The following is a 23,777-nucleotide window of genomic DNA, read 5'->3' as shown; positions in this document are numbered from 1 at the left end:
ACCCAAAAGATGCTCCACCATACCACAAAGATACATGCCCCACTGTGTTCATAGCAGCCTTATTCATAATAGCCAGAATCTGGAAACAACCCAGATCTTCCACAACAGAAGAATAGAAACAGAAATTATGGTTCATTTGCACAATGGAATACTATTCAGCTATTAAAAACAAGGACATCATAAATTTTGCAAGGAAATGGATGGAACTAGAAAATATCATTCCTGAGTGAAGTAGCTCAGACCCAAAAGGACATGCATGGTATGTACTCCTTTAAGTGGATATTAGCCAAAAATTACAGATTATCCATGATACAACCTACAGACCATAAGAAGTTTAATAAGAAGAAAGACCCAAGTGAGGATGCTTCAATCCCACTTAGAAGGGGGAACAAAATCACAGGAGGCACAAGGAGGGAGGCACCTGGGTGGGAGAGGGGAGGGGGGAAAGGGGAACAGGATCAGGAATGGGGGAGGGGGTCAGGGTAAACATGAGAGAAGCCCAGAGGGTCAGGAGAATGAATGGAAATATGCAGCTGCAAGGGTGGAGGGGGTGGGGAGGGGGCGGGGGAACCTCTAGAAAGTCCCAGAGAAGTAGGGGTGAGAGGCTTCCAGGACTCAATGGGGATGAACATAGTCAAAATGTCCAACAGTAGGGGGATGGAACCTGAAGAGACCACCTCCAGAAGGTAGACAGGGCACCCACTGGAAGGATAGAGTCATCAACCCACCTTCAAATTGTTTGACCCAGAATTGTTCCTATCTAAAAATTATATAGGGACAAAAATGGAGCAGAGACTGAGGGAATAGCTGACCAGGGACTGGCCCATCTGGGGATCCATCCCATGGGCTGGTACCAAGCCCTGACACTATTACTGATGCTATGTTGTGCTTGCAGAAAAGAGACTAACATGGCCGTCCTCTGAGAGGCTCTACCAGCAGCTGATTGAGACAGATGCAGATACTTTTAGTCAACCATTAGACTAAGGTCAGGGACCCCCATGGAAGAATTAGTGGAAGGATTAAAGGAACTGAAGGGGATGGCAAGCCCATAGGAAGACCAACAATATCAACTAACCCAAACCCCTAGGAGTTCCCAGAGATAGCATATATATAGCGGAGGACTGCTTTGTCTGGCCTCAGTGGGAGAGGATGTGCCTAATCCTTTAGAGACTTCATGCCACAGGGAAGGGGGATGCCCTGTGGGGGTAACTTCTCAAAGGCAAAGGGGAGGGAGTATGGGGTGAAAGGAAGGGCAATGTTTGGAATGAAAATAAATAAAATGATAAATTAATTTAAAAAAAAGAACAGAGTCCCAGTGGTTTAATAACTTGCTAAATGCCTTTAGCAATTACTGTCACCTTGGAAATTAGGTCTCCACATAAGAATTTAGAAAGGACATGAATGCTTAAACTGTAGCATATAGCAAAGCTGGTGATGGCTTACAGGTGATTCAGAAACACCCCCCCCCCCGCAGCCCATAATATGCCTTCATAAGAAGAGACTTCTGAGCAGTTGCTTGTTCTCTGTGGTGTTTGAGGACAACCTAAGAAGCAATCATATTTGCCACAGTGCAGAAGCATCTTAATTTGGGAAAATATTCTGTTGCAGCCAAACTCTGAGCTTTATTTTTTATAGTTTTCCAAAGACCGGGACTAATCTTAACCCCCACAGCTTTGTCTTGTGTTGCTTCAATCACTAGAAGGTTTGGGACCTTCATAAATCACAAGCCCATTACTCTGGTTGCAATGAATGAGAGCTTCACCCTCCTCAAACAGAATGTACTCTTCTCCATCTTTATGACACCCAGGCCATCCACCCTTGCTCACCAGTGATACTGCTCCTCAACTCAGCTCCCCTCTTGAGGTTCTTTCATTCTCTATTCTCTCATATGTTATATCCTGACTGCAATTCCCTTCCATCCCCACCTCCCCTTCCCCAGATCCACTTCTGCCTCCCCTTAGAAGAGAGCAAGTCTCACAGGAACATCAATCAAACATGGCAAAACAAGCTACAATAACACCAGGTACACACCATTGCATCAAGGCTGGACAAAGCCCTGTAGGAGGAAAAGGGCCCCACAAGCAAGCAAAAGAGGGAGGGACAGCCCCTGTGCCCGCTGTTAGGAATCCCACAAGAACACCAAGCTATACAACTATAACATATATGCAGAGGACCCAGGTCAGACCCCTACAGGCTTCCTGATCTCTCTGAGCCCCTGTGAGTTTCAGGTAGATGTTTGTGTGGTCCATGTTCTTATAGTGTCCCTGACCCCTTTGGTTCCTCCAACCCTTCCTCCCCCTCCTCCACAAGATTCACCAAGTTCTGCCTAATGTTTGGCTGTGGTACTCTATCTATCCCCATCAGTTGGTGGCTAAAGCCACTCTGGTCTCTCTGATGACCATTCTACTAGGCTCCTATACCAGAACACTCTGCAGGCAGAATGAACTATAGGTCAAAGGTTTTCTGGCTGCTTTAGTGTCCTAATCCCTCCACTTGCCTGGTTACAGACACAGCTCAGCCTCTGTGTCCCCCATTGCTAGGAGTCTCTGCTAGAGATTCTTGAGATCAAATTTTTAAGGAATCAGTCAAACATATTTAGAGAAACTGAAGTAACCTGAGTTAATATATAGAACAAATACAAATAAATGGTAATCACTTGCATATAATATTTTAAATTATTGGCTAGTCTAAAGTTTACAGTCTACAGTTGAAGAAATTAAACAAGGTTTCTGTGAATGAAATAACTTGAACAAATCATTTATTACTCTACTTATCCATCAACCATGAAATATAATATTAAGGTAAATCTTCCATTAGTCAAAGGATAATTCTTCCTTTCCCCACTTATCTCAAAATATTAATGTTCTTTTTTAGCGTCACACAAGAATATTCACCTATTTGCTAATCAGTTGGTCACATAACAAATGCAAGCTGGATGAACCTGGATGAAATAAATCGAGGCACAAGTGGCTCAACCATATGAAAGAGTAATTAGATTTATCATTATTGAATATAACATTTTTGATGTACCTAATTTGGGGAGTTATTTCACATTTTAAAATAAAATGAATTATTATTACCATAAAGGGCAAGATTGCATGACTCAGATCCATGTAGGTTCACAATTTACTCTATTCACCATTTTGGGAGTGCAGGGTGAATCAGGATTCTGTGATGTTAGCTTGTGTGATTATATCATGACACTATGACAGCTACATTGCTAGGTGAAAGGAATTTTTCAGTGCTGTTTTTATCTTGTGAGACCACTATATTCACACCCTGTCCTTAACTCCAGAATCCGTGAGTAACACATGACTGTTCTGTCTTCTTCCGTGTCAAGTGCATCGTATTCTTGCTAACTTTTGTACCTTCAACCTCATGAAAACCATGGTAATGTCATGTCTCATGACTCATTTGCTCTGAGGAATCAATATTGATGCAAACAAATCATCTTGCCACCATATTTTCTTTCTCATTAAGCATTTAATTTAATGTCGTAACATCATTATCTCTACTATAGCACTGATGATGTCACTATGGATTCTGGCCTCGGTTAACTCACTTAGATGTTATTGTGATGTGGCTTTGATGAAAACCATAGGGCAAGCCTCTGGTCATGTGAGGGTTCTATTTAGTTTTCTTTAGCATAAACATCTAGTAATGCACCTTCTATACCATTTCTACCCTGTGTTCAGTGACGTTGGTCACTACACCTATGTCTTATAGTCACAAAAAAAGAGTAGTTACACAGCTGACTATAAGAAAAGGGAAGTGGTTATATTCCTGGAAAGGCAATACCAACTTGAGGAAACACAGTGTGAACACACTGAAGAAAGCAAGATAGGATGCACTAAAAAGGCCCAAGAGAGTGACAGACAAATAGTCTTCAAATACCTGGGATGAAGTAGGCATGCCACTCCTGGTGACTGAGAGAGAATTGAGATGGAGTTTGTGGAGAGATGGGAATGAACGCCCTAGATAACATTAGCAGAGAGTGCACTGGGAGAAGAATGCTTGCTACCCTCTCTGCTACCTTTTTATACTATCAACGGAGGCTTCTCTACTGAAATATAGGAAAGACACAATGGACCGATCTGTGCAGTATAAACCAAAGAATCATTCAAAAGACAGCCTAAATTTGTCTTGTATCCTATGTAAATGTGATTCAAACTAAACTATACCATAACCTCACTGAAGAATATAAAGAAAAAAATAGAATTGACCTAAGTAACTTTGGAAAACAATATTTTGCCTAAAAACTATAAGGTTAAAGACAAAAGAAATTCCATGTAAGTACTATATCCTAGTTGTTGATGGTTCTTATGGAAGTATGAGGTCAATAATTCTGAAGCTCCTTAACATATATCCTGGGCTTAAACAAATATATAATATAAATATATATCTGAGGGCAGATAGTGGGTGACAAGTCCTCACAATCAAAAGGACACTTATAGATCAGCAAGAGGAAAGTTGGACTGAGCCTTGTGGCTCTGAAAGAGAGTCAGAATTATCAGTTGAAACTCTTATGTGCATAGATAGATGAGAGAGAGAGAGAGAGAGAGAGAGGGGGGGGGAGGGAGAGGGAGAGGGAGAGGGAGAGAGAGAGAGATATGATGGTGATGATGTGTGTGCATATGTCTTCATACTTTATGTTTCTTAGTTCTACTCTACAAAGTTGTATAAACAGTGAGCCCTCACTAACGAGGGGCAGAGCCAGTAAACAGATCTTTGCAATACCATTCTCTAATGAAAGGAACCAGGACTGTTCCCCTTCCAGAAGCTTAGTACCTTTCATGTCTCACTTTGGTGAGAGAGCTGTAGTTAACGGTTTGCTCCCCCAGAAAGACTCTGCAAGGGGAAAGTAATAACTGCACAGTGAGGAAACTTGGCAAACACCGCCTTTAAGGAAATAAATGATCAGCCTAACATCCTGTGTCAAGTCACGCTGACAACATAACCTGTTCCCAGTGTTCTATGAGACCATCTCTAACACACACACACACACACACACACACACACACACACACACACACACACACACACAGGCCTGGAATATTCTAGCAACCCAGCCTTCTGGATCATGAGGCAAAATACAAGAAAAACAGATAGATGGCAGACAGATAGGAATTATTTCCCCATGGATGCCCTCTCAAAAACAGAGCTCACTGGGCTCTTTAGTTTCATGTGTTGACTCTGTGGAAAGCAGAAGTGGCTCAGGAAATAGTGCTTGAAAGGCATAATTCTCTTAAAGTTTTAAGCTCCCCTTTGGTATGTCGGAGTGGGTACTGAACCAGTGCCCTTCAGATAGTGCTTCCACACCTGGCTCGTTATTAGCCCAGTTGATAGCAACACCTTACTCGAATTGTCTGGCTAAACTTAATGGTTTCCATCAGGCCAGGGCCCAATCTCCATTCTACCCTCCCAGTCTTTTTCTCTTTGATACTTTCACCAGGAGGCCAAAGCTCAGGTTGAAGGAGAAGAGAGTGTGGGGCACGAGGGGAGTGAAAAGGACCTTTCTTTAATATGGCCTCATCATCACTTCAAGTACTATGCTTAAAGTAAAGCTATAAAGGATAAGTAAGAGCTGGTTGAAGAATAATGTGCACAATCTGAAGCCAGGTCTGTAATAAAAATGTCATATGGCTATAAATGACTGTGTATGTAAACTCATACACAGCACTTGGACAAGTCTATAAAATTCATAGACCAAAGTGTATATGAACAACTGGCTCCTGGAATAGAGAGAAGAACCCAGCAGTGAAGGCAGCATCTAAATTTTAACATGACCCTTTGACCACGCAACTCTTTAGATTCATCAATCCAGCACCCCTCCCGATCACCCAGTTTCCTCTTCCAGCAGGACTTCTCAAGGTTTTAGCCTGTCATCTTGAGTGATATTTTTTTTCCTCAGTTCATTTACTTTATCAGTTCAACTAGTCACCTTTAAAGCCATTCCTATCTCTTTTGTCCCCAACTCATTCTTAGAGTCCCACTGACAAAGGAAAGCCACAGTTCATAAGCTTTTAGTCTCTCATTCAGAATTCTCGTAATGTTGAAGTATTGGTTTCTAGGGTCACCACCCATAAGATGGGAGAGTATTAACGTTTATTTTCATTGTGTTGCCCATGTGGAACTACATTCTCTGCTGAGATGAAGGGAGGAAAGGCAGGGATTCCTCTGAGCCAAAGAGGCTGCTAGGGTGAAGCGCGCCTTTGGAAGATAGAGTTCTGAACCACAGAGTAGATTCTTTCCATTTTTTATTAATTGCAGCACAGAGACAAGAAGTCAAATGTTTAAAGAAATTTGTGTTCCTTAGGGTGTTGATTTTACACCAACAGAAAAGATGAGTCCTGAGTCTTCATGTCTTTTTTTCTCAGGGTAGCCTGGAAAACAAAAAGAGAAATGTAAGTGTCCTTTGTAAAATGGAATACGGTTTCCAAACCTATTTTCTAGAAATGTGGAATTTCTTAGATTCTTTTTGCGATTTTCACTGGTGTAGACAGCCTACACATGACCTAGTCTTAGCTGACATCTGTTACTTGGTGGGCAGATGACACACTGATAGATGTTGTGACACCCTCTCACCCCAACTCGTGCATGTGTGATATAAGTTGTGCCCTCTTCATCACTGGTCCCTCAGAGTCCCCAAGTGTCAAAGTCAGGGGTCTCACCATTTCTGAGGACCTACATATTACCTATGATTACAAATGAAAGCTGTCTTCTCAGAATGCTACAAAACTTTCAATTCTTTCTAAAACTGAAATAATTTTGAAATAGCCTTATGTCTATAGGTTCTTTGCTTGAATAAAAAAATAAGTTTTTTGTTTTCATATGGAGAAACAATTTTTTTGCCAAAGCCTTCCATTATTGCCCTATTTTAAAAAATTCTCTTCTGCAAGATTATAAACAAAATTGATCAACATAGCTGTGTGCAGTTGGCTATATTTTCAAAGGAGGCTGCTTTGTCATAAGAAGATAAATTCTGTTAAAGCTTAGCATGGGGCACATCAGAAATTTGGAAGTGGATCACTTATTATGAAACAGAACCCGTTGTATCTTCTGTTGAAATGGATTCACAGAATGATTGGGTCAAACCACATGGAATCATTGATACACAACTGTTTTGACCCACCCCCCAAATATTCCTTCATATGGTTTCAACTTCATCCAGAGGATAAGCTTGACTAGGCTAACATGGAGGACTCCACATAGTGGTTCATGTAAGTCAGAGCAAAACCAGGGCTAACTCCTTTGCTCTGGTTTGAATTTTTAATTTTGGTTCCTTCTCTCCCTGGTTTGGTCTCCTTTTGTGTAAATTGCATTAACCTAGACCTTTATATGTTCAGTTTCTTATCTACAAATGGAACCCAAACTGATGACCATACGTGAAGACCTAAGAGTGCCAGCTGGTGCTTGTCTGTATGGCTCTTGTCAAATGGTTATCAGTCTTGATCGTTTTAGGAAAAATGATTATGATTATGTTTTTTAAGTCCCAAGTATAGTTACCTGAGAAGGTTGTGGTTGTGATGTGTTTAGGCTAAGGCGTCTTTGCATCTAGTGACAAGGTTTGGACCCTGAAAACAAAGAAATGATGGATGTTAGAAAAGTATTAGCAGGACTGTTAGGATTTGCACTTCATAGCCATAGGCAATGACATAGTAAACGTACGTGCCTTGCATTGCTTAATTACAGTTCTACTTAGAATTCCTAAAGCAGGCTCTCTGACATCTGTTGTGCCCAAAATAAGAAGATAAACTGTTGTTAGGCCATGGGAGGGAATGTGAAATGATTCAGATATATAATGGTAACTGTCCATTCATGTGTAAAATAACTCAATTCAAAAAGAAACATTTCAGGGCAAGGTTTAAATGAGTTCATGATTCTAGGCTTTGCAAGTATTTCTAACTATGCTCTTCTGTGTCACAAATTTGAAACCAAATAGTGATAATAGGTATTTAATAGGCAGCAGTGTGGCAGAAAATAAAAATTAAAAGCTACGTAAGTCAGTTTCTATTACAGTTACGTAGAGAACAACATCTAGATTGGTGGAGTTATTCAGTGTGTGAGTTCCAGAGAGCTACACCTGACCACGTGCACAGAAAATGGAAACTGAACATCGTCAAAATGCAAAAACGTTTCTGACCTCAGTCGAGAAGCAGGTGTCCTTGTCAGCAGCCTTGCAACATGTATCCAGGAACTGTGCAAAGTCATCCATGACAGTCTTCAGTTGCTCCGCTGTAGCCTTGGGCTTGTGCTTCACCAGCTCAGCAAGAGCCCTGCAGTAGGACAGAAAGCAAGAAGAGCAAGGAGACATTTACCCCAGTGCAGGAAAGTAAGATAGGAAGGAATGTGAGGCCACAGTTTAAGGCTATAAATCTTGGAGCCAAGTAACTTTGGCTTTGAGGATTAAGCATGCCACTGCCAACTTAGGAATCTTGGCTGTGTAGGAGGGGAGTAGCAGTTGTCACTTTGCTAGGACTAGCTAGATCAAATAGAATAATCGATGCCAGTCACACGGGTTTTGTCTAGTTTCAGGAAATCTCCTGAAAGGCTTTGCACTTAATATGTGGATTTTTGCCCTCCTAACACCTGCCCCATTTGAAATTAATAATGGGGAGGCTAGAAAGACTGACAAGCCAAGCAATAGGAGATGGCTGGGCCTCTGTTGTTGACATCTGTAGAACAAACAGTACCAGAGACATAGTGCTGTGTAGGGGATGAGTTTTGTAACTCTGTCTGGGGACCATGATGACATGTCCCCAAAGGTGATGACAATATCCCGCTACATTTTGTAGTATTGGAACCTCTCCCTTCAGCAGGGTTCGAACCTCCTATGTACACTTCCAGCTGTTTCTTACTCCATTCTCAAAAGTCACACCCATGACGTTGCCTTGCCCCTGCATGGCTTCTTCGTGGAACATTTTCTTTTTTTTTTTTTTTTTTTTTTTTTTTTTTTTTTTTTTTCCATTTTTTATTAGGTATTTAACTCATTTACATTTCCAATGCTATACCAAAAGTCCCCCATATCCACCCACCCCCACTCCCCTGCCCACCCACTCCCCCTTTTTGGCCCTGGTATTCCCCTGTACTGGGGCATATAAAGTTTGCAAGTCCAATGGGCCTCTCTTTCCAGTGATGGCCGACTAGGCCATCTTTTGATATATATGCAGCTAGAGTCAAGAGCTCCGGGGTACTGGTTAGCTCATAATGTTGTTCCACCTATAGGGTTGCAGGTCCCTTTAGCTCCTTGGCTACTTTCTCTAGCTCCTCCATTGGGAGCCCTATGATCCATCCATTAGCTGACTGTGAGCATCCACTTCTGTGTTTGCTGGGCCCCGGCATAGTCTCACAAGAGACAGCTACATCTGCGTCCTTTCAATAAAATCTTGCTAGTGTATGCAATGGTGTCAGCGTTTGGATGCTGATTATGGGGTGGATCCCTGGCTATGGCAGTCTCTACATGGTCCATCCTTTCATCTCAGCTCCAAACTCCGTCTCTGTAACTCCTTCCATGGGTGTTTTGTTCCCAAATCTAAGGAGGGGCATAGTGTCCACACTTCAGTCTTCATTCTCCTTGAGTTTCATGTGTTTAGCAAATTATATCTTATATCTTGGGTATCCTAGGTTTGGGGCTAATATCCACTTATCAGTGAATACATATTGTGTGAGTTTCTTTGTGAATGTGTTACCTCACTCAGGATGATGCCCTCCAGGTCCATCCATTTGGCTAGGAATTTCATAAATTCATTCTTTTTAATAGCTGAGTAGTACTCCATTGTGTAGATGTACGTGGAACATTTTCAATCAACTATTCCTACCTTGCAATAAATACTTGTATGATTTCCATGACCAGTTCTTCTATCTATATCCACTAACTGGTATTTAGTGTCTTCTATTGGGCCTCCACTAGAATTTTATTCTACTGTGGTTTTTGCCCACAGTAATAAAGATAAGTTGAATGAAAGATTTTAATAGAAAATTTTTTCACAGAGACAAAAAATTTTGACACTCTTTCAACTCAGTGATGCCAACATCTAAACACTTCTCTCTAAGGAATATATAATCACTGCATCAAAACAAAAAAATGTCCAGTTGTCAGTTCTCACTATCAATACATATGCAGTATGAAAATAGATGCAATAAAAAAATATTGCTCACGTTTGTTTCTTAATCTGCTTCTCCTTCTCTGGAAGTGTGCAGATATCAGAGTGGAAGGTGAAGGTCTCAGCTTTAAACTCTTTGGGGACATATGTTTCATCAACTGTCAGAGCAGAGAAGCATGGCCGCCTTTCCACCAGGGATCCACTACAGCACTTGGTAACATGCTCACTCACTGGGGTCTTCTCATGCAGCAGACACACACGGTTCAGGATTGCAGACAGCTAAAGAAGAGAGAGTAGAAAGGTCACAAGTATTTCACAAACATCCACTTTCTGGTACACTAAAAACTGTCATATGGAGTTAGCCATTAGAAATCCAGCCTTGATTGGCATGGCAATTTATCTATCTTTGAAACTACACATGTGAGACTTATTAAAAACTGTTTCTTTCTCAGTTAGATATGGGGGGCCATGACCCAGATACCACACACATACATATGCATGTATTAGGACCCCCCTTGCTCCTGAAAGTTAGATTTATCAGGGTCTAAAGATAACAACCCAGCCCTGTTAACTTTGTTGGTGTTTAAAAGACTCACATAGTCTTCCACACAAGGCAGTCTCTGATCTTCAGGAAGTGTACAACACTTGGTGCCCACTCTTCCTAGGTTTCTTGCAGCCTCCACGAGAGTTGGGGTTGACACCTGAGGTGCTTTCTGGGTGTAGCGAACTAGAATGCTGAGTAGCAAAAAATAAGTTACATGGTTTAATCCAGGCAGAAAACTGGCCAGATGTAATAGATTTCAAGAAGAGACGATTCACCCAACCCAACTAAGACTTTTTCCCCACTAATCAAAGTTATCTTTACTACTAGGGTGGCATAGTACTGGAAGAAGACCTTGTCCTGAGAAACCAAGTATCTGTTAAAAAAAAAAAAAAAAACCTACTGGGAGCATAAGACCTTAAGTTTAAATCTGTAGTAAAATCATAAGGAAGTGACATTTCTCTAACCCAATGGCATTAATGTACTCAGTGCTGCTTTAAATAAATTCTAACACAAACTTACTCATATCAACTTTGTGACGGACTCAAAAGATAGAGGTGAAAAGAGAAATGGTTTACTGGAAACCATGCATGGATTAAAGGAAAGGAAAAAAATGTCTGCCTGACACATTATCTAGCAATTAATAGCATCTGGTGTTTAATAATGTACCATAACCAATAAAAGTCAATTTATTTCGGTGAAGAAGTGCCCACTCCAAACTCTAGAGTTGCAAGAGTGCTAAAATTGTATATGAAATAAACAAGGAATAATGTGTCTCTTCCAGTATGCTCCCTTTACTTCCATAGATAAAGTTCTATGAAATGACTCTAGAAGACCATTCAGTCTCTATCTCTGAGATTGAAATTCCATAGGAAGACAAGGTTACAACTACCAAAGTTTATCTGTAACTCCCAAATTCCAATGTTTTCCCCAAGTGAACTCCTATTCATGTAACGTTTCCATTTTATCTAAATCTTTTGTTATATTTTTGTGTTCAGCATTTCTATCGGTTCTTGAGTTTCTGCTGCCCAAAGCATGCTACTTCTTTTTCTACTAAATATTATTCTATTGTTTGCTCATAAACTCCACCTAACCCTTGAAGGACACTCTGAATTCTAATGTATCAAGATTTGCTGAGTCCTCAAAACTTCTTCTCCCAAGAGATCAGTGTTTATATTATGCAGGGTTACAGTTCTCTTCGTCCCTCTAACTAAGCTGTCTCCTTGCCAGAATTTCTTGATAGATCTGTATTATAAATAATGTTTTCATTGTGAAAGCCATATGCTGGATAGCCTGTATGCTGTTTTAAATAATCACAAACTGATCAAGAAAAAAAAAACTAGCTGATAAAACTACTCACGCATTTTGGAATCCATATTCTCCAAGCTTCTCGTAAAGATCACAGTTGGTTTTGACCAAGTTCTTAGGCTCTTCTACAAGAGGCTGAAATTCAGCAAGCTGCAAAATAAAAGAATTGTGTTTACAGCCCCCCTTCCTGAAAGCCCAAAGTAGGCCACTTCACACTACTGCCATCCCTCTGTCCAAAGACAAGTAAAAGACAAGTCAGGAGATCTTTTGTGCCACATCTGTCACCTTGCGTTTAAATTGTTCCTTGTATTTGCAAGGTCATTTGGCACAAGTCAAATGAGAATCTTCAGGCTCTGGGATTCAATGGCTGTACTTGAAGCAGGCCACCTGATGTGCTTTCTTGTTGTGAGACTGTTCTTTCCACACCCAAGCTTCAGATGGATCATGTCTGCACTGTACTGGGCTACGTGTCCTCAGCACCAGAACTGGTCTCTTAACCCACTAAGTGGATGAGATTAACATCAACTGGTGCACAGCAGAAGTTCACTAGATAGTGGCCATCACTTTTAGCAATCTCTCTAAGGTCTCTCTTGAAGTCTCTGAGATGAGTGTATCCACCCTGAGGCTCAACCACTGAGTGGTATCTGGTATTCAGCAGTTTCTTTGTAAAGTACGATTCTCTTCTGGTCCCAAGTGGTTCAGAATCTAGTATGAGCTGAGAGGAGTCCTGATTCCCTCTACAACAAACTTGCAAGTAAAACTTCTCAAAAAAAAAAAAAACAAAACAAAAAAACAAAAAACAAAAAACTTCACCAAAACCTCCAAAATAGTAAAGAAATAGAGTTTACAGACTCCTTTGAGATATTAATTCTAATAGTTGATAGTGTGGTGGGACAGGTTAATAGTCCTTAAATCTAAGTTGAATAAATGAATTTTAGTTGGCATTGGACTTTATTCTCTAATTTTATCCTTGGGAGTATGAAAAAGGGAAAGCTACAATAAAGATTTTGTGCAAGAAAAGATTCCTCCCTCTCTTTGAACCTTTCTTTTCTAGAGCGGTTGTTCTAGGTTTCCTTATATTTTATCCAAAGAGTTTATCCTATGATGCTGAAGAACTTAAAGAGCTAGAACTTGCCTCCATCTCAAGAAAACATCTGTATTGACCTACATATCGATTATCGTGACTTCATCTCTTCCCTCGTCCTTATAGAAAGTGCCATCCACACTGTAGGTGTTCTTGGCTCATGGAAACCTACCACTGTGCCGTAGCATGCGGGAGGATTGGCTTCAGCGCAGCACTTTTCCAGAGTGGCTTCATATTTCTTAGCAAGTCTCAGCAACAGGGATACAGAGTAATCAGGGTGTCTTCTTGAATATTCATACAAGAACCTAATTGAGATGAACATAGGCTGAGTTAAGTAAATGAATATGTAATAGAGCCCCATAACCAACCTCAGTAGTGATTCTCAGCCCAGTCATCCTGCATTGGAGCGAGCTCCATGCAGAAAACTAAACAACAAGAATGTGGGACCCAGAGAGAACTCTTCCCACGTTCAGCTTTGCCACTGAAACCTGTTTTAATATTCTGGGTGGGCAACTATCAATCAATCAATCAATCAATCAATCAATGCATTAACTCCCTCCATTGTACAATGGAAATAATTGCTGTACTTTTTGAAAATATTTTGTCATTTGTTATTAGTTGCATCATGTCTTGCTATATTGTGATATTCTGGTCTTTTCAACCAAGGATGAAACAACTAGTGTCATGTTGCTTATATACATAGAAATAGATATCCTTGATATCATCACAGAGCTAGCTAGATAGAGCTGAGTATGTAAGTAGATAGATAGGTGATATATTTATATACACTATGTATTTAAGATATATGCTCATAAAAATGATTAAGTGGTACATATGACTTACATATTCATAGAATATTTCTAAAGATTTCCAGAAATATTCCTATGAAGTAAGGAACATTGAGTTTATGCTGAATGCATGTATGTTTCATAAAAAAATATTTTAAATTACTTAAAATACTTTTCAAGGAAATTTTAAAGGCTGAAAATGGCAAGGATGAATAATTTTTCTGAGAACCATAGAAGTCCTGCTAACACCAAAGGAAAGCCTGGTGTAGAGTCCTAAACCATGCAGCTCTGACAAAGCTATGAAAGGAAAGGCATCTACTCACGTGCCCAGGAAGACATCCTTGGCCTCAGCATAGTTCTTGCACACTTCCTGGTCCTCAACAAAATCAGCAGCAATGGCAGGCAGATCAGCAGGCATGGTGTCATGCTCCACCTCACTAAGACAGTGGGCTTTCTTCAACAGTGGTTTATCGCAGCAAGTCTGCAGTTTGCTGGAGATAGTCGCCTGGTTTTCACACATGTACTTGGCAAGTTCCGCCTGTGAGAATGAAAAACAAAGGTTTCAGAGGAATTATCTTAGCTACATTTTGTCCCTGCACCTCTGTCATGTGAGGAAAGTGTCTTCATCCTGCCCTAAACCAGACACAACCAAAGTGGTTTCTGTAAACTCGTTCTCAGCCCTGCAGTGCTGCAGAACCTGTGGACTAGGATACTATGATCAAAACATTCCATTTAGATCCGAGAAAGACCGTTCTGAAGCAAGCTATGTATCTATTTAAATTAGTTTGTTTTAATTATTAAATCTATGTCTTTCTGACTTTGATAATTCAAGTTACTTTTTCTATAAAAGTTAGTGCTTGAAAAAAAATTTTCTCCCAAGTTAAGGGTAGGCATTTTGAAACTAAATAACCCATTAGAATATGAAGTATTATTAAATAATCAGTAATGAGCACAATTACAGGTCTTGCTGACATATACAAAATATCTGTCTTGAGTTTTCCGGAAGGTACTATGGTAGAAGAGGATTCTGGTATTTGGTTATATTTTTAGTCTTTGGAGCAGGGAGGGGAGGGAGATAATAGGACAATGTTGGAGAAAATGAGATCACAGTGAATCTGTATGTACTTAACGCAGACAGTAGATTAGGGGAAAGACCACCAAGGGATAGACACATTTTTAAAAGCCTCTCTGCTCTGTGGGATGTCTAGCCCCTGCTTCTCTCCCCAAAACCTCTTAGAAATCTACATTTTATGGCTTGTTCTCTTCCATTAATGCCTTCTCAAAGTGTGACTGAAGAAAGGAGTTTCGGGTCATTGAATAATTCCGAAAACATTTTGAGTTGGTGGTTTTGTTTTTTGGATTTTTGGGGGGAGTTTTTTGTTTGTTTGTTTGTTTGTTTGTTTGTTTGTTTTGGTCTTTTTTTCTGGAAAGTGGCAGCAACCAAGGAGAGCTTGGTAGAATACCGGCCACACCACCCGCCCTTGGTGTTCTCCGATGAAGCCAAACACAGGCGCTCAACTGAGCATGTAATGACTCCTTCCTTACCCTGTCATCTGCGCATTCCAGCAGGTCACCATGGCAGCACTCCTTGTTGACTTTGGTCAGGTCTGTTGCCAATTTGGTGATTTCTGCAAAGTCAGCATTGGGGAATGTCTGGCTCAGACGAGCTACTGCCCTGAAAAGGAAAAACAAACAAACAGATTTTCCATCAATGAATTATCATATTGTATTTGTATGAAAGCAATAACAAAAGACACTATTTTTAACAAGTTCAAAACCTATTATAAACTGTTTTGAAGTTCAAAACCAAATTAACTGAACAAATTATAAAAATTCATTAGTTCTTGTAATGCTAATCTGGCATGATAGTTATGTTTTTCTTTGGCAGAATTATCTACTAAATGAATGGCGGTGGTGTGTGGAAAGCTAAGACCTCATTAAATTAAAATCATAGAAGATTTTCCCCAAAGGGGCAGCAGTAAAGCTTTAAGTCCTTATCTGACTTCTGTTTTCAGTTTGATCCCATCTTAGCACTGTGACCACCAGCAGGCGTTAGCTTTTAGAGTGTTACAACATGCAGAATCTGGGAGATTAAATTACGTAATGGCATGAAAGCATTCTCATCTGGAAATGAAGATTCGTCATCTTTTACCATAAGACATATTTCTCTGAGTCCTAAAGTTGGGGGGTTGTGGGTGTTCTTAAGTTCTAGAGAACTGGAGAGTTCTAAACACGCATCCTCCTGCCTAGAAGCTGTTCCAGCAGACAGCCTCTGAGCCCTATGGCAAAACCCAAGATTCTCATTCTAAAATAACTTTCAGTTCCTTTACTCCAGTAAAAGACTCCTTTGCAGGAGCCAGTCACAGCCCGTGTAACAGTTTCATATTGAAGCTGCTTCTTTGGTTGATCTGGCTGTAATCATTTGGAGAGTGGGAATGACTTAGTGAGGAAAGTTGTGCAGACAGTTTCTAGAGAACACACACAAAGTCATCTCAACCTTCTCTCCTATTGTGTTGGTTAGGTGAGGTACCAGAAGAGCAAGCATATCTTTCTTGGCTGCCATATTAAAGGGTGCACCCAGACTCAGCTACAGCTATAAAAGCAAAGAGAGGGTCAAACAAAAGCATGAGATTAAGAACACAATTGGAGTTGTAATAAAATTCGAAGTAGTAACTCCAGCTGGCTTGATGGCTAAATTCAATTATCAAGACATAAAACAGTCAGTTTTAGACTGAGGGAACATAAATTAAGTAAATTCATCACCCTGACTAGGACTGCATTTTGTAAGCTTTGAAAATGAGTCCCAGTCTTTATAAACAAATGAGATTTTAAATACCTATCTTCTCTTAGGAAAAAAAAAAAAAAGTCTTCTAAATTCCTTGATAATTTAAAACAAAACGATGAGACAAAAATGTCAAATTATTACTGCTATTCTGACTTCACCTCTATTGTCTTTTCATAAAGTGCCTTATAAAGGCACAGCTTTTTTGATTAGACAGCTATCAACAGAAAGATGCGAACTGTGATGTTAAAGAAAAGTCATGTACCATGCTTTAAAAGCTCTCTCTCCAAACTTCTGCATACTGGAGCACTTCATTCTCTGACGGACAGATGAGACCAATGCTTTCTCCTTCACACCATCAAGCTAAAAACAGACAAACAAAAAAGAAAACCCAAGTGGAAAAAAATTGGAAAAGATTATTTTTATACACACACACCTCCCAAAGTTTCAGTTGGCCCTATGCCTAAATAATTGGTTTGGTTGGGGAGGAGTTGAAATCGGGACCTTTTGCATGTTAGGTATGAACTCTGCCATTTAGTTGGACCTTCGATCCAAATGAAAACTTAAAAAAGATAATTTATGCCTCCATTCCCAAGCACTCCCTTCTGGCAAATAATTATTTTGATATCTAAGGGAAAAGAAAATCTGTCCGGTCTTAGCATCTAGCTACTTAAAGCACCTTGGAGACATTGCTGAGGGAAGGGTCCGGAAAGGAGATGTCCCAGCACATATACCTGTACTGACTTTTTTTATTTTGTGACTAATCCATTTCAGTCCTTCCTCCATTAACTTTCATAAAATCAGTAAGTGCCTCCAAAAAATGAATGCTGCATGTAACAAATATTTATGGAAGGAAGGAATGAACTCGAACTTCTAGCCTCAGTAAAAATTCTCTCCTTCGAATTTAAGAAAGCTCCAGTAAAATGCCTCAGAGAAGGTCAAAAAATAAAAGCAAAAACAAAGAAAAAAAACCTAGCCATTTCTGCACAGTTTGACAAAGAGTCTTCTACTGTAGACAGCATTACCATGAAGAATGAGAAGACAAGGAACGCAAGTACAAGAATTCCCTCTCTCAGACCACTGCTAAAGTTTAGAAGGAAGAAAGGCATAAGAACAAAAATCTGTTGGTAAGTTAAGAAGAAAGAGATGTTTCATGCAGAAAGCCAAGCCTCCTGAATCTGGCCATAAGATGATCAAAATCTTAGGCTGGAATTCAAAGCAGGTGTTGTGTGTGTCTTTCCAGGAGTTTACCTTCGGGGTCAGGCAGCTTTCCTTGTCAGCCTCTGCACAACACTGGGTCAGAATCTCATTGTACTGCTCAGCATAGTAAAGAAGTTCTGGGGCATAGAAATAAGGATGTCTTCTGGCAACTTCATGCAAATAGCTGAGTTATGGGAAAGAAGAAGAAGAAAACAGGCAGTTATTCCCCACAGAACAATACTACAGAAATGATTAGAATCAACCCACACCCTTGGATACACATGGGATTTGTAATTGACCGGTTTCACTCAGTGTGGTCACCCATGAGTGATGGACTTTGTCTGTTGTTAAGTGAGCAAAGAGAGATATGTAGATATGTGTGTGTGTGTGTGTGTGTGTGTGTGTGTGTGTGTGTGTGTGTGTGTGTGCGCGTGTGTGTTTGTAAATGTTCACACATCATGTGTACATTTTTGGTAAGTAAATTTTGGTGATGTAATGTTGATGACTAAAATGAAATTGATCCAGAGAACATGAACACCACACACATACTCATACTCACACACATATACACGCACATGCACACAAATGCCTTCAGAATATTTTGCAACTTCTCAGTCTCAGATATTTCACACAGGTCCTGTTTTCAATATCAAAACATCATTGATCTTTTTACTGTCATTGTATAGTCTGTGGTATCAAGTATTATGTTTTTAAACACCATCTCAACACATTCCCAGACTTGGTGTTGGATGCTTGGGGTTTTCATGACTATCAGCATAAGTGTTACTAACGGAGCTATTGCCCAGTTTTTAGCATAAAGTGTAGATGTCTGGGTACTCACTGTCCCATAAAGGTGGTTGGGTTTTCCTTAAAGGAGGTGCACATGGCCTCAGCCTCTGGCCTTTCAAATGGTGGCAGGCTGGGGTTGTCATCTTTGTGTTGCAGGAAACATTCGTTTCTTTCGGGCTCTTGTTTTGTACAGCAGTCAGCCAGTTCACCATAGTTTTCACGGAGGTTTGGAATGGCACACAACTTATCTCCAAAAAGAGTGTGCTAAGAGGAAGAGAGAAAAGTCAAATTCCTGCCGGTACCCCAACTTTCTTCATAGCCAAAGAGCAGCATCAAAACCAAATGTGCTGATAAAAATTGGTGAAGAAAACATGTACCTTGTATGTATGTGCATAGATGATATGTATATTGATAACACCTTGAGCTATATATTATTTTTTTGGTTCTACATACCACTTAAAATAAATTTAAGTATAAAAAAATTGTTAATGAAGTAAGTTACGTTTTTAAACTGCGAGGCAAACGAAGATCATGTAGAAACCCCCTACCACTTACTTTCCTTGGACTTGTCAATTTCTGTGTAATTTTCATGATAGTCAAGTGCCACAATATTGTGTATGATGGATAACACAGAGAAGCAAAGAGCTAATGGCCTTGAGGAATGTCACCTTCCATGTTTTCTATCTGACACTAAAAGCTAGGAGTAAAGTCATTATAATAAAAACAAATCAAGGGAATTTGAGGAGCAGGTAAAATCAAGCTGGGGAACCTTGCACAGCTCCTCATGGGCTCTGCTCCTTTGGGAGAAGCCTATGTTTTTACTACGTTCCCTGTAAAACTAAAGAATAATACCTCCCTCCCTCCAACCCCTCCCTCCAAACCCTCTCATGTAAGCCCCCTTGCTCTCTTTCAGATCCATGACCTCAGTTTTCATTCATTGTTGTTACATGCATATACATTTATGTAAATACATGTATATTCCTAAATGTAGCCTGCTTAGTCTGCATGTTATTCATACGTATGTTTTAGGGATGACCATTGGTATTGGAGAGGCAGTTGGTATGCTCTTCCAAGGCAACTTCTTCTCTCTGCATTCCTTAGTTGCCTACAGTTCTTTTTACAGGGTTTAGCTCTTGTGGTCTTTCCCTCATCCACTTTGGCATATCTACTGTCACTGTCACTGTCAAGCTCCCATTTGGGCAGTCATGTGGTGAGACTTTTTGAGTGTATTGTAGCTTCTGCAATTACTATGAAATGGAGTCCCACAGAAAATTCCCATCACCCTGGCTTTATCAATCTCTCTGCTGCCCTCTGCCACAGTGTTCCCGGGGCCTTAAGTGATGGAGTCATGATTGGCTTTGAAACAGAGTTCCAGAAAGCAGGAAAGTAGATCCACAAAATCAGAAGGTACTCACAAGGGATTTGTCACAGTTGGCGGCAGACTCATCGGCAACACACGTCTTTGCAAAGTCTGTTACTTCCTGCACTAATTTGGCATGCTCATCGTATGAGCATTTCTGGAGATACTGGGAAAAGGCAATCAGGACTCTGAAAAGCAGACACAAAAACCTCAGTATGAGGCAAGTGGCTCTCCCAACCAGCAAATCATGCCTGTGTATACCTGCGAGATTTTGTATATCTTTCATACAACTATCTAGAAAGCCTCTTCCCGTCAGCTATTCTCTGAGGCGTAATGGGAACACCTGCCTTTCCAAGCAAAGGAATATGGACTTCTACCATGCTGAAGTGCAGATGCACATATGTGTCAATAGATTTATGAACATGAGGCAAACAGGCAAACTACTCTCTAAATTTATTCATTGTCAAGGCTAGATATTATATAAGTCCTTTGAATTGTTTCTTTTCTAACCATATACCTCTGTTATTTGGAATACATGATACTATTGACCTTCTAAAAATAAATTAATTACTCATTTTTTTACTACATTAAAACATTACTAAGGTTGGAGATGTGACTTAAGTATAGACCCCTTACTTCACATGTATAAGGTTTCAGTACTACAAAGAGACAAAATAATGTTCTCAAGATACCATGAGATCTTATTGCATTAAAAGTTAGTAAGTGAGCTGCCCCCAAAACTATAGTTCATAGACCTTTCCAGAAATAAAAAATAAGATTCCAGACTTAACAAGTTAGATGTGGGCTCCAGATTCTCTCTCCAGGAAAGGAGCTACTAGCCACACATGGCTAGATACATTCAATTAAAATTAACTATTATTTGAATGTGTGCTTCTCAGTTACACTTGCCATGTGCAAAGTGCTTGATAGCCTTGTGATCTCTGGCTGCCACATTGCTCAGCACAGATCCACAGTCTTTCTGTCAATGCACACATTTCTACTGGACAGCACTGCTCTACAATTCTCACACTCAAGGTGGAAAAAGGTGTTTTAAAACTTTAACTAATACTACCAGAAATATTAAGTGGGCTTTCAGCATTATAACTTACAGGCCTTTGAAATGTTGTTCTCCCAAATCATTATACCGATGGGCGATCTCACTCTTGTCTGTGGAAACAGGGAGAGAAAAACCACACAACATATTTAAAGATTGATGAAGACAACTAACTGTAATATGCTGCTTTTTGTTCTTCTCTTCACTGACCTAAGCTACTCCCTGAAGATGCCAGTTCCCGATCGTTACAGGAAAATCTGAAGGTGGCAATGGTTCCTCTCTGCTACACTCAAAGTTATATTTTTTCACCAACATTATTATTTTTAAAACCCGTTAAGTGTTTATATCTGTGCATTCAAACTCAAGATTTAGTGTTTCTGTCATGTTTGTAAATATCTACTAAGACAATGGTAAATAAGAAATAAAGGTAAATATAAATGGAAACTCCATTTATAAAATTAGTAACACACACTTTTAATTTTTAGTATAGCATGGTCGAGCAGGCAGGCCCTATGAGACCGTAATAAATTCAACTGTATCCAACGTAATTTGAGTCATTCTGCCTAGCATTTTTTTTTAATTAAAAGAAATTTAAAGCTAAGCTTTCAAAATCCCCCATTATTGTCATCAAAGATACCAAAAATATATCAATAATATAACCACCTAAGGGTTCTCAGATGCAAATAATGACAATAATAACAACAACAACAGTAATAATAATCTAGAAATCAGCACTAAAGGAAAATTTAACTATTTTAAAATACCAGGCTTCCATTACTAGAAAAATACAAGCAGAGATGAAAAAACATAAAACTCTTACGTGCTTCTCGGCGAAACACACCCCTGGAAAAAGCAGAGCCGGAGACGAAGAGGAGGAGGAGAAAGGTTACCCACTTCATTTTGCCAGAGGCTAGTGGGGTTGATAGGAAAGGTGATCTGTGTGCAGAAAGACTCGCTCTAATATACTTCTTTAACCAATAACTGTAGATCATTAACCATACTTACCTCGCATTTCATTGGTTCCTACCCCATTACAAAATCATACCATCTTTGCCAAAAAGTTGTTTGACTAAATCCCTTGCGTATGTTTGCCATCTGGAGCTGTTCCCCTCTAACCCCACCCCCACCCCCATGCACAAGACTTTGTCCATTCATTAAAGTTATGTAAAACAGCAAATTTTACATAAGAGCTTAATCTCTTTGTCTCCCATTTGAGCATTTCAGTGTGGGCCTTGGCATGGAAGCATGCCACATTTAAAAGCTAAGAACTGAATTGCATAGGTTGTTCATCCCAAATATGCTTTTATGTACAGGTAATGAAGAATGTGTATGAGGGAGGGGTGGGTCTCATTATAGGGCTTCCAAGTCTTTCTCATCTTTTTAAAGTTAGAATCTTCCATAAAGCACACAGTGTCTCAAATGTGAACTGAGAAGAAGCCAGAGCAATAAAAAACAAGTGCAGAGGACTTTCAGAAGTCTTGTGTCCCCACCCCATGCTCAGGCTATGTGTGAAACGGGTCTGGAGTAGAATGTTTTCATCTAACATGAACCTCTTTCTCGGGGTGCTTTAGAGGAGACACTAGAACAGGCACTCCAATGACAGTGATGATGGTCTTTGCCATCGTAACATACTTCCTCTAACACCACAGGATAATAATTAGTAGCAGACCAGTTATCTCACTTATGAGTCAGTCAAGACTACATCCAAATCAACCCCATGGTTCCTAAATATACAGGGACTATTCAGTGACAAGAAGGAGAAGAGGAAGGAGGAGAAGAAGGAAAAGGAGGAAGAGAGGAGGAGGAGGAAGAGGAGGAGGAGGAGAAGCATTCTTCTTTATATCTGGTTATACAATGAAAGAAATCTATGTCTTATGACCTCATCTTGTGTCCTCATCTTCAGAAAGGTGTACAAATTCTGTAATCAACCACAGGAGTCAAGGCAAAATGAAGGAGAAGGGAAAAGTGTTTCCTTGCTTGTTTTATCACTCAAAAGAGTCCTGAAATGGAATAACAGACTAGCCTCTACACAGATGAACAGAATGATAGATAGATAGATAGATGATAGATAGATAGATAGATAGATAGATAGATAGATAGATAGATAGATAGATGATAGATGGATAGGGAGGTAGGTAGGTAGATAGATAGATAGATAGATAGATAGATAGATAGATAGATAGATAGATAGATAGATAGATAAAGTCTGCCCATGGAATAACTTCTACTGAGGGTGAGGGTGGGTGGCAGAATTAAGCCAAAACCCCATCCTGGAAAAGAAAAAAAGAAACTAAACAGAAGAGATAATTCTTTCTTGGATCAATTCCTCTTTAAACTTCCTAGAAAGAGTAGTCACTATTTATTTGAAGACAGTAGTCATGCCTAGTCCTGTCCTGGTGTGGGTCTTGATAAACATAAACAAGTATGTAATGCTTAAGTCATTGAATGTATTTGTATTATTAACTCACAAGTACTATATAGTTATATGTAATATTGTGTTTAAGTATAATATTGTGTTATTAACTCAGGCTTTTAGCACTCTCACATGTACTATGTATACTATATATACTTTTGTTTGACAATTAAGTAAAAAAAAAAAAAAAAATCATCTATGCAGCCAAAGCCTGGAGAGAAAAGCATCAGAATGAAGTAGGCGCTTGAGCTGGTTTAGTGACTGATGAAGCTCCAATACTTTTAAGACATAAATTAATAACAACTGAGCCTCTCCTTAGCAGTACTAACTCAATGCCTTACTCGGGCATGTTCTA

The 23,777-nt window shown here is 39.7% G+C and overlaps 1 protein-coding gene across 1 annotated transcript, besides 16 other annotated features; it reads right to left on the bottom strand.

Annotated features, from left to right (window-relative positions):
- Positions 1-6,240: 6,240 nt before the first annotated feature.
- On the bottom strand, positions 6,241-21,973 carry Alb (albumin). The gene is made up of 15 exons (NM_009654.4): positions 21,830-21,973; positions 21,065-21,122; positions 20,011-20,143; positions 18,648-18,859; positions 17,858-17,990; positions 16,872-16,969; positions 15,370-15,499; positions 14,148-14,362; positions 13,209-13,341; positions 12,005-12,102; positions 10,700-10,838; positions 10,159-10,382; positions 8,144-8,276; positions 7,507-7,574; positions 6,241-6,383 (listed from the first exon to the last, which is right to left on the bottom strand). The coding sequence occupies exons 1-14, from the start codon at positions 21,906-21,908 to the stop codon at positions 7,533-7,535; spliced, it is 1,827 nt and encodes a 608-aa protein (NP_033784.2). The 5' UTR covers positions 21,909-21,973; the 3' UTR covers positions 6,241-6,383; positions 7,507-7,532.
- Positions 21,340-22,140: a DNAseI hypersensitive site, noted in NCBI's record as "HS4 or HS-0.1; the nucleotide coordinates are approximate for this feature". NCBI's record gives the evidence for it as "EXISTENCE:in vivo cleavage assay evidence [ECO:0001075][PMID:3678824, PMID:3384331]".
- Positions 21,340-23,777: part of a biological region, named in NCBI's record as "albumin (Alb) 5' regulatory region", that runs on past the window's edge. NCBI's record gives its function as "regulatory_interactions: Alb".
- Positions 21,921-22,148: a promoter, noted in NCBI's record as "-170/+22 promoter". NCBI's record gives the evidence for it as "EXISTENCE:reporter gene assay evidence [ECO:0000049][PMID:3779841]".
- Positions 21,968-21,974: a TATA box. NCBI's record gives the evidence for it as "COORDINATES:motif similarity evidence [ECO:0000028][PMID:3779841]".
- Positions 21,973-21,994: a protein binding site, noted in NCBI's record as "HNF1 site B; binding may be affected by cytosine methylation". NCBI's record gives the evidence for it as "EXISTENCE:protein binding evidence [ECO:0000024][PMID:2736625]".
- Positions 21,974-21,993: an enhancer, noted in NCBI's record as "OS-3". NCBI's record gives its function as "enhancer in BW1J hepatoma cells" and the evidence as "EXISTENCE:reporter gene assay evidence [ECO:0000049][PMID:8443410]".
- Positions 21,987-22,010: a protein binding site, noted in NCBI's record as "site B (HNF1)". NCBI's record gives the evidence for it as "EXISTENCE:protein binding evidence [ECO:0000024][PMID:8114691]".
- Positions 21,987-22,011: an enhancer, noted in NCBI's record as "site B; OS-4". NCBI's record gives its function as "enhancer in liver" and the evidence as "EXISTENCE:reporter gene assay evidence [ECO:0000049][PMID:8443410]".
- Positions 22,014-22,036: a protein binding site, noted in NCBI's record as "CCAAT site C". NCBI's record gives the evidence for it as "EXISTENCE:protein binding evidence [ECO:0000024][PMID:2388272]".
- Positions 22,014-22,036: a protein binding site, noted in NCBI's record as "CCAAT site; site C". NCBI's record gives its function as "positive regulation of promoter activity" and the evidence as "EXISTENCE:protein binding evidence [ECO:0000024][PMID:2388272]".
- Positions 22,014-22,037: an enhancer, noted in NCBI's record as "site C; OS-7". NCBI's record gives its function as "enhancer in spleen and liver" and the evidence as "EXISTENCE:reporter gene assay evidence [ECO:0000049][PMID:8443410]".
- Positions 22,031-22,056: an enhancer, noted in NCBI's record as "site D". NCBI's record gives its function as "enhancer in spleen and liver" and the evidence as "EXISTENCE:transgenic organism evidence [ECO:0001131][PMID:2711183, PMID:2331750]".
- Positions 22,032-22,055: a protein binding site, noted in NCBI's record as "site D (C/EBP)". NCBI's record gives the evidence for it as "EXISTENCE:protein binding evidence [ECO:0000024][PMID:8114691]".
- Positions 22,036-22,056: a protein binding site, noted in NCBI's record as "DBP D site". NCBI's record gives its function as "positive regulation of promoter activity" and the evidence as "EXISTENCE:protein binding evidence [ECO:0000024][PMID:2331750]".
- Positions 22,055-22,074: a protein binding site, noted in NCBI's record as "NF-I fragment E". NCBI's record gives the evidence for it as "EXISTENCE:protein binding evidence [ECO:0000024][PMID:3690666]".
- Positions 22,066-22,085: an enhancer, noted in NCBI's record as "OS-11". NCBI's record gives its function as "enhancer in BW1J hepatoma cells" and the evidence as "EXISTENCE:reporter gene assay evidence [ECO:0000049][PMID:8443410]".

This window comes from Mus musculus, chromosome 5 (assembly GCF_000001635.26).
Source record: "Mus musculus strain C57BL/6J chromosome 5, GRCm38.p6 C57BL/6J".
NCBI classification, from domain to species: domain Eukaryota; kingdom Metazoa; phylum Chordata; class Mammalia; order Rodentia; family Muridae; genus Mus; species Mus musculus.
Note: the sequence above shows the minus strand (reverse complement) of the source record. Positions and strands in the feature narration are given on the sequence as shown.

Coding starts and splice junctions, on each gene's coding strand:
- Alb (NM_009654.4), bottom strand. CDS start 21,908: ATGAAGTGGGTAACCTTTCTCCTCCTCCTCTTCGTCTCCGGCTCTGCT. Junction 21,123..21,829: donor TGTGTTTCGCCGAGAAGCAC/GTAAGAGTTTTA, acceptor CTGTTTCCACAG/ACAAGAGTGAGATCGCCCAT. Junction 17,991..18,647: donor CCAACCACCTTTATGGGACA/GTGAGTACCCAG, acceptor CCCATAACTCAG/CTATTTGCATGAAGTTGCCA.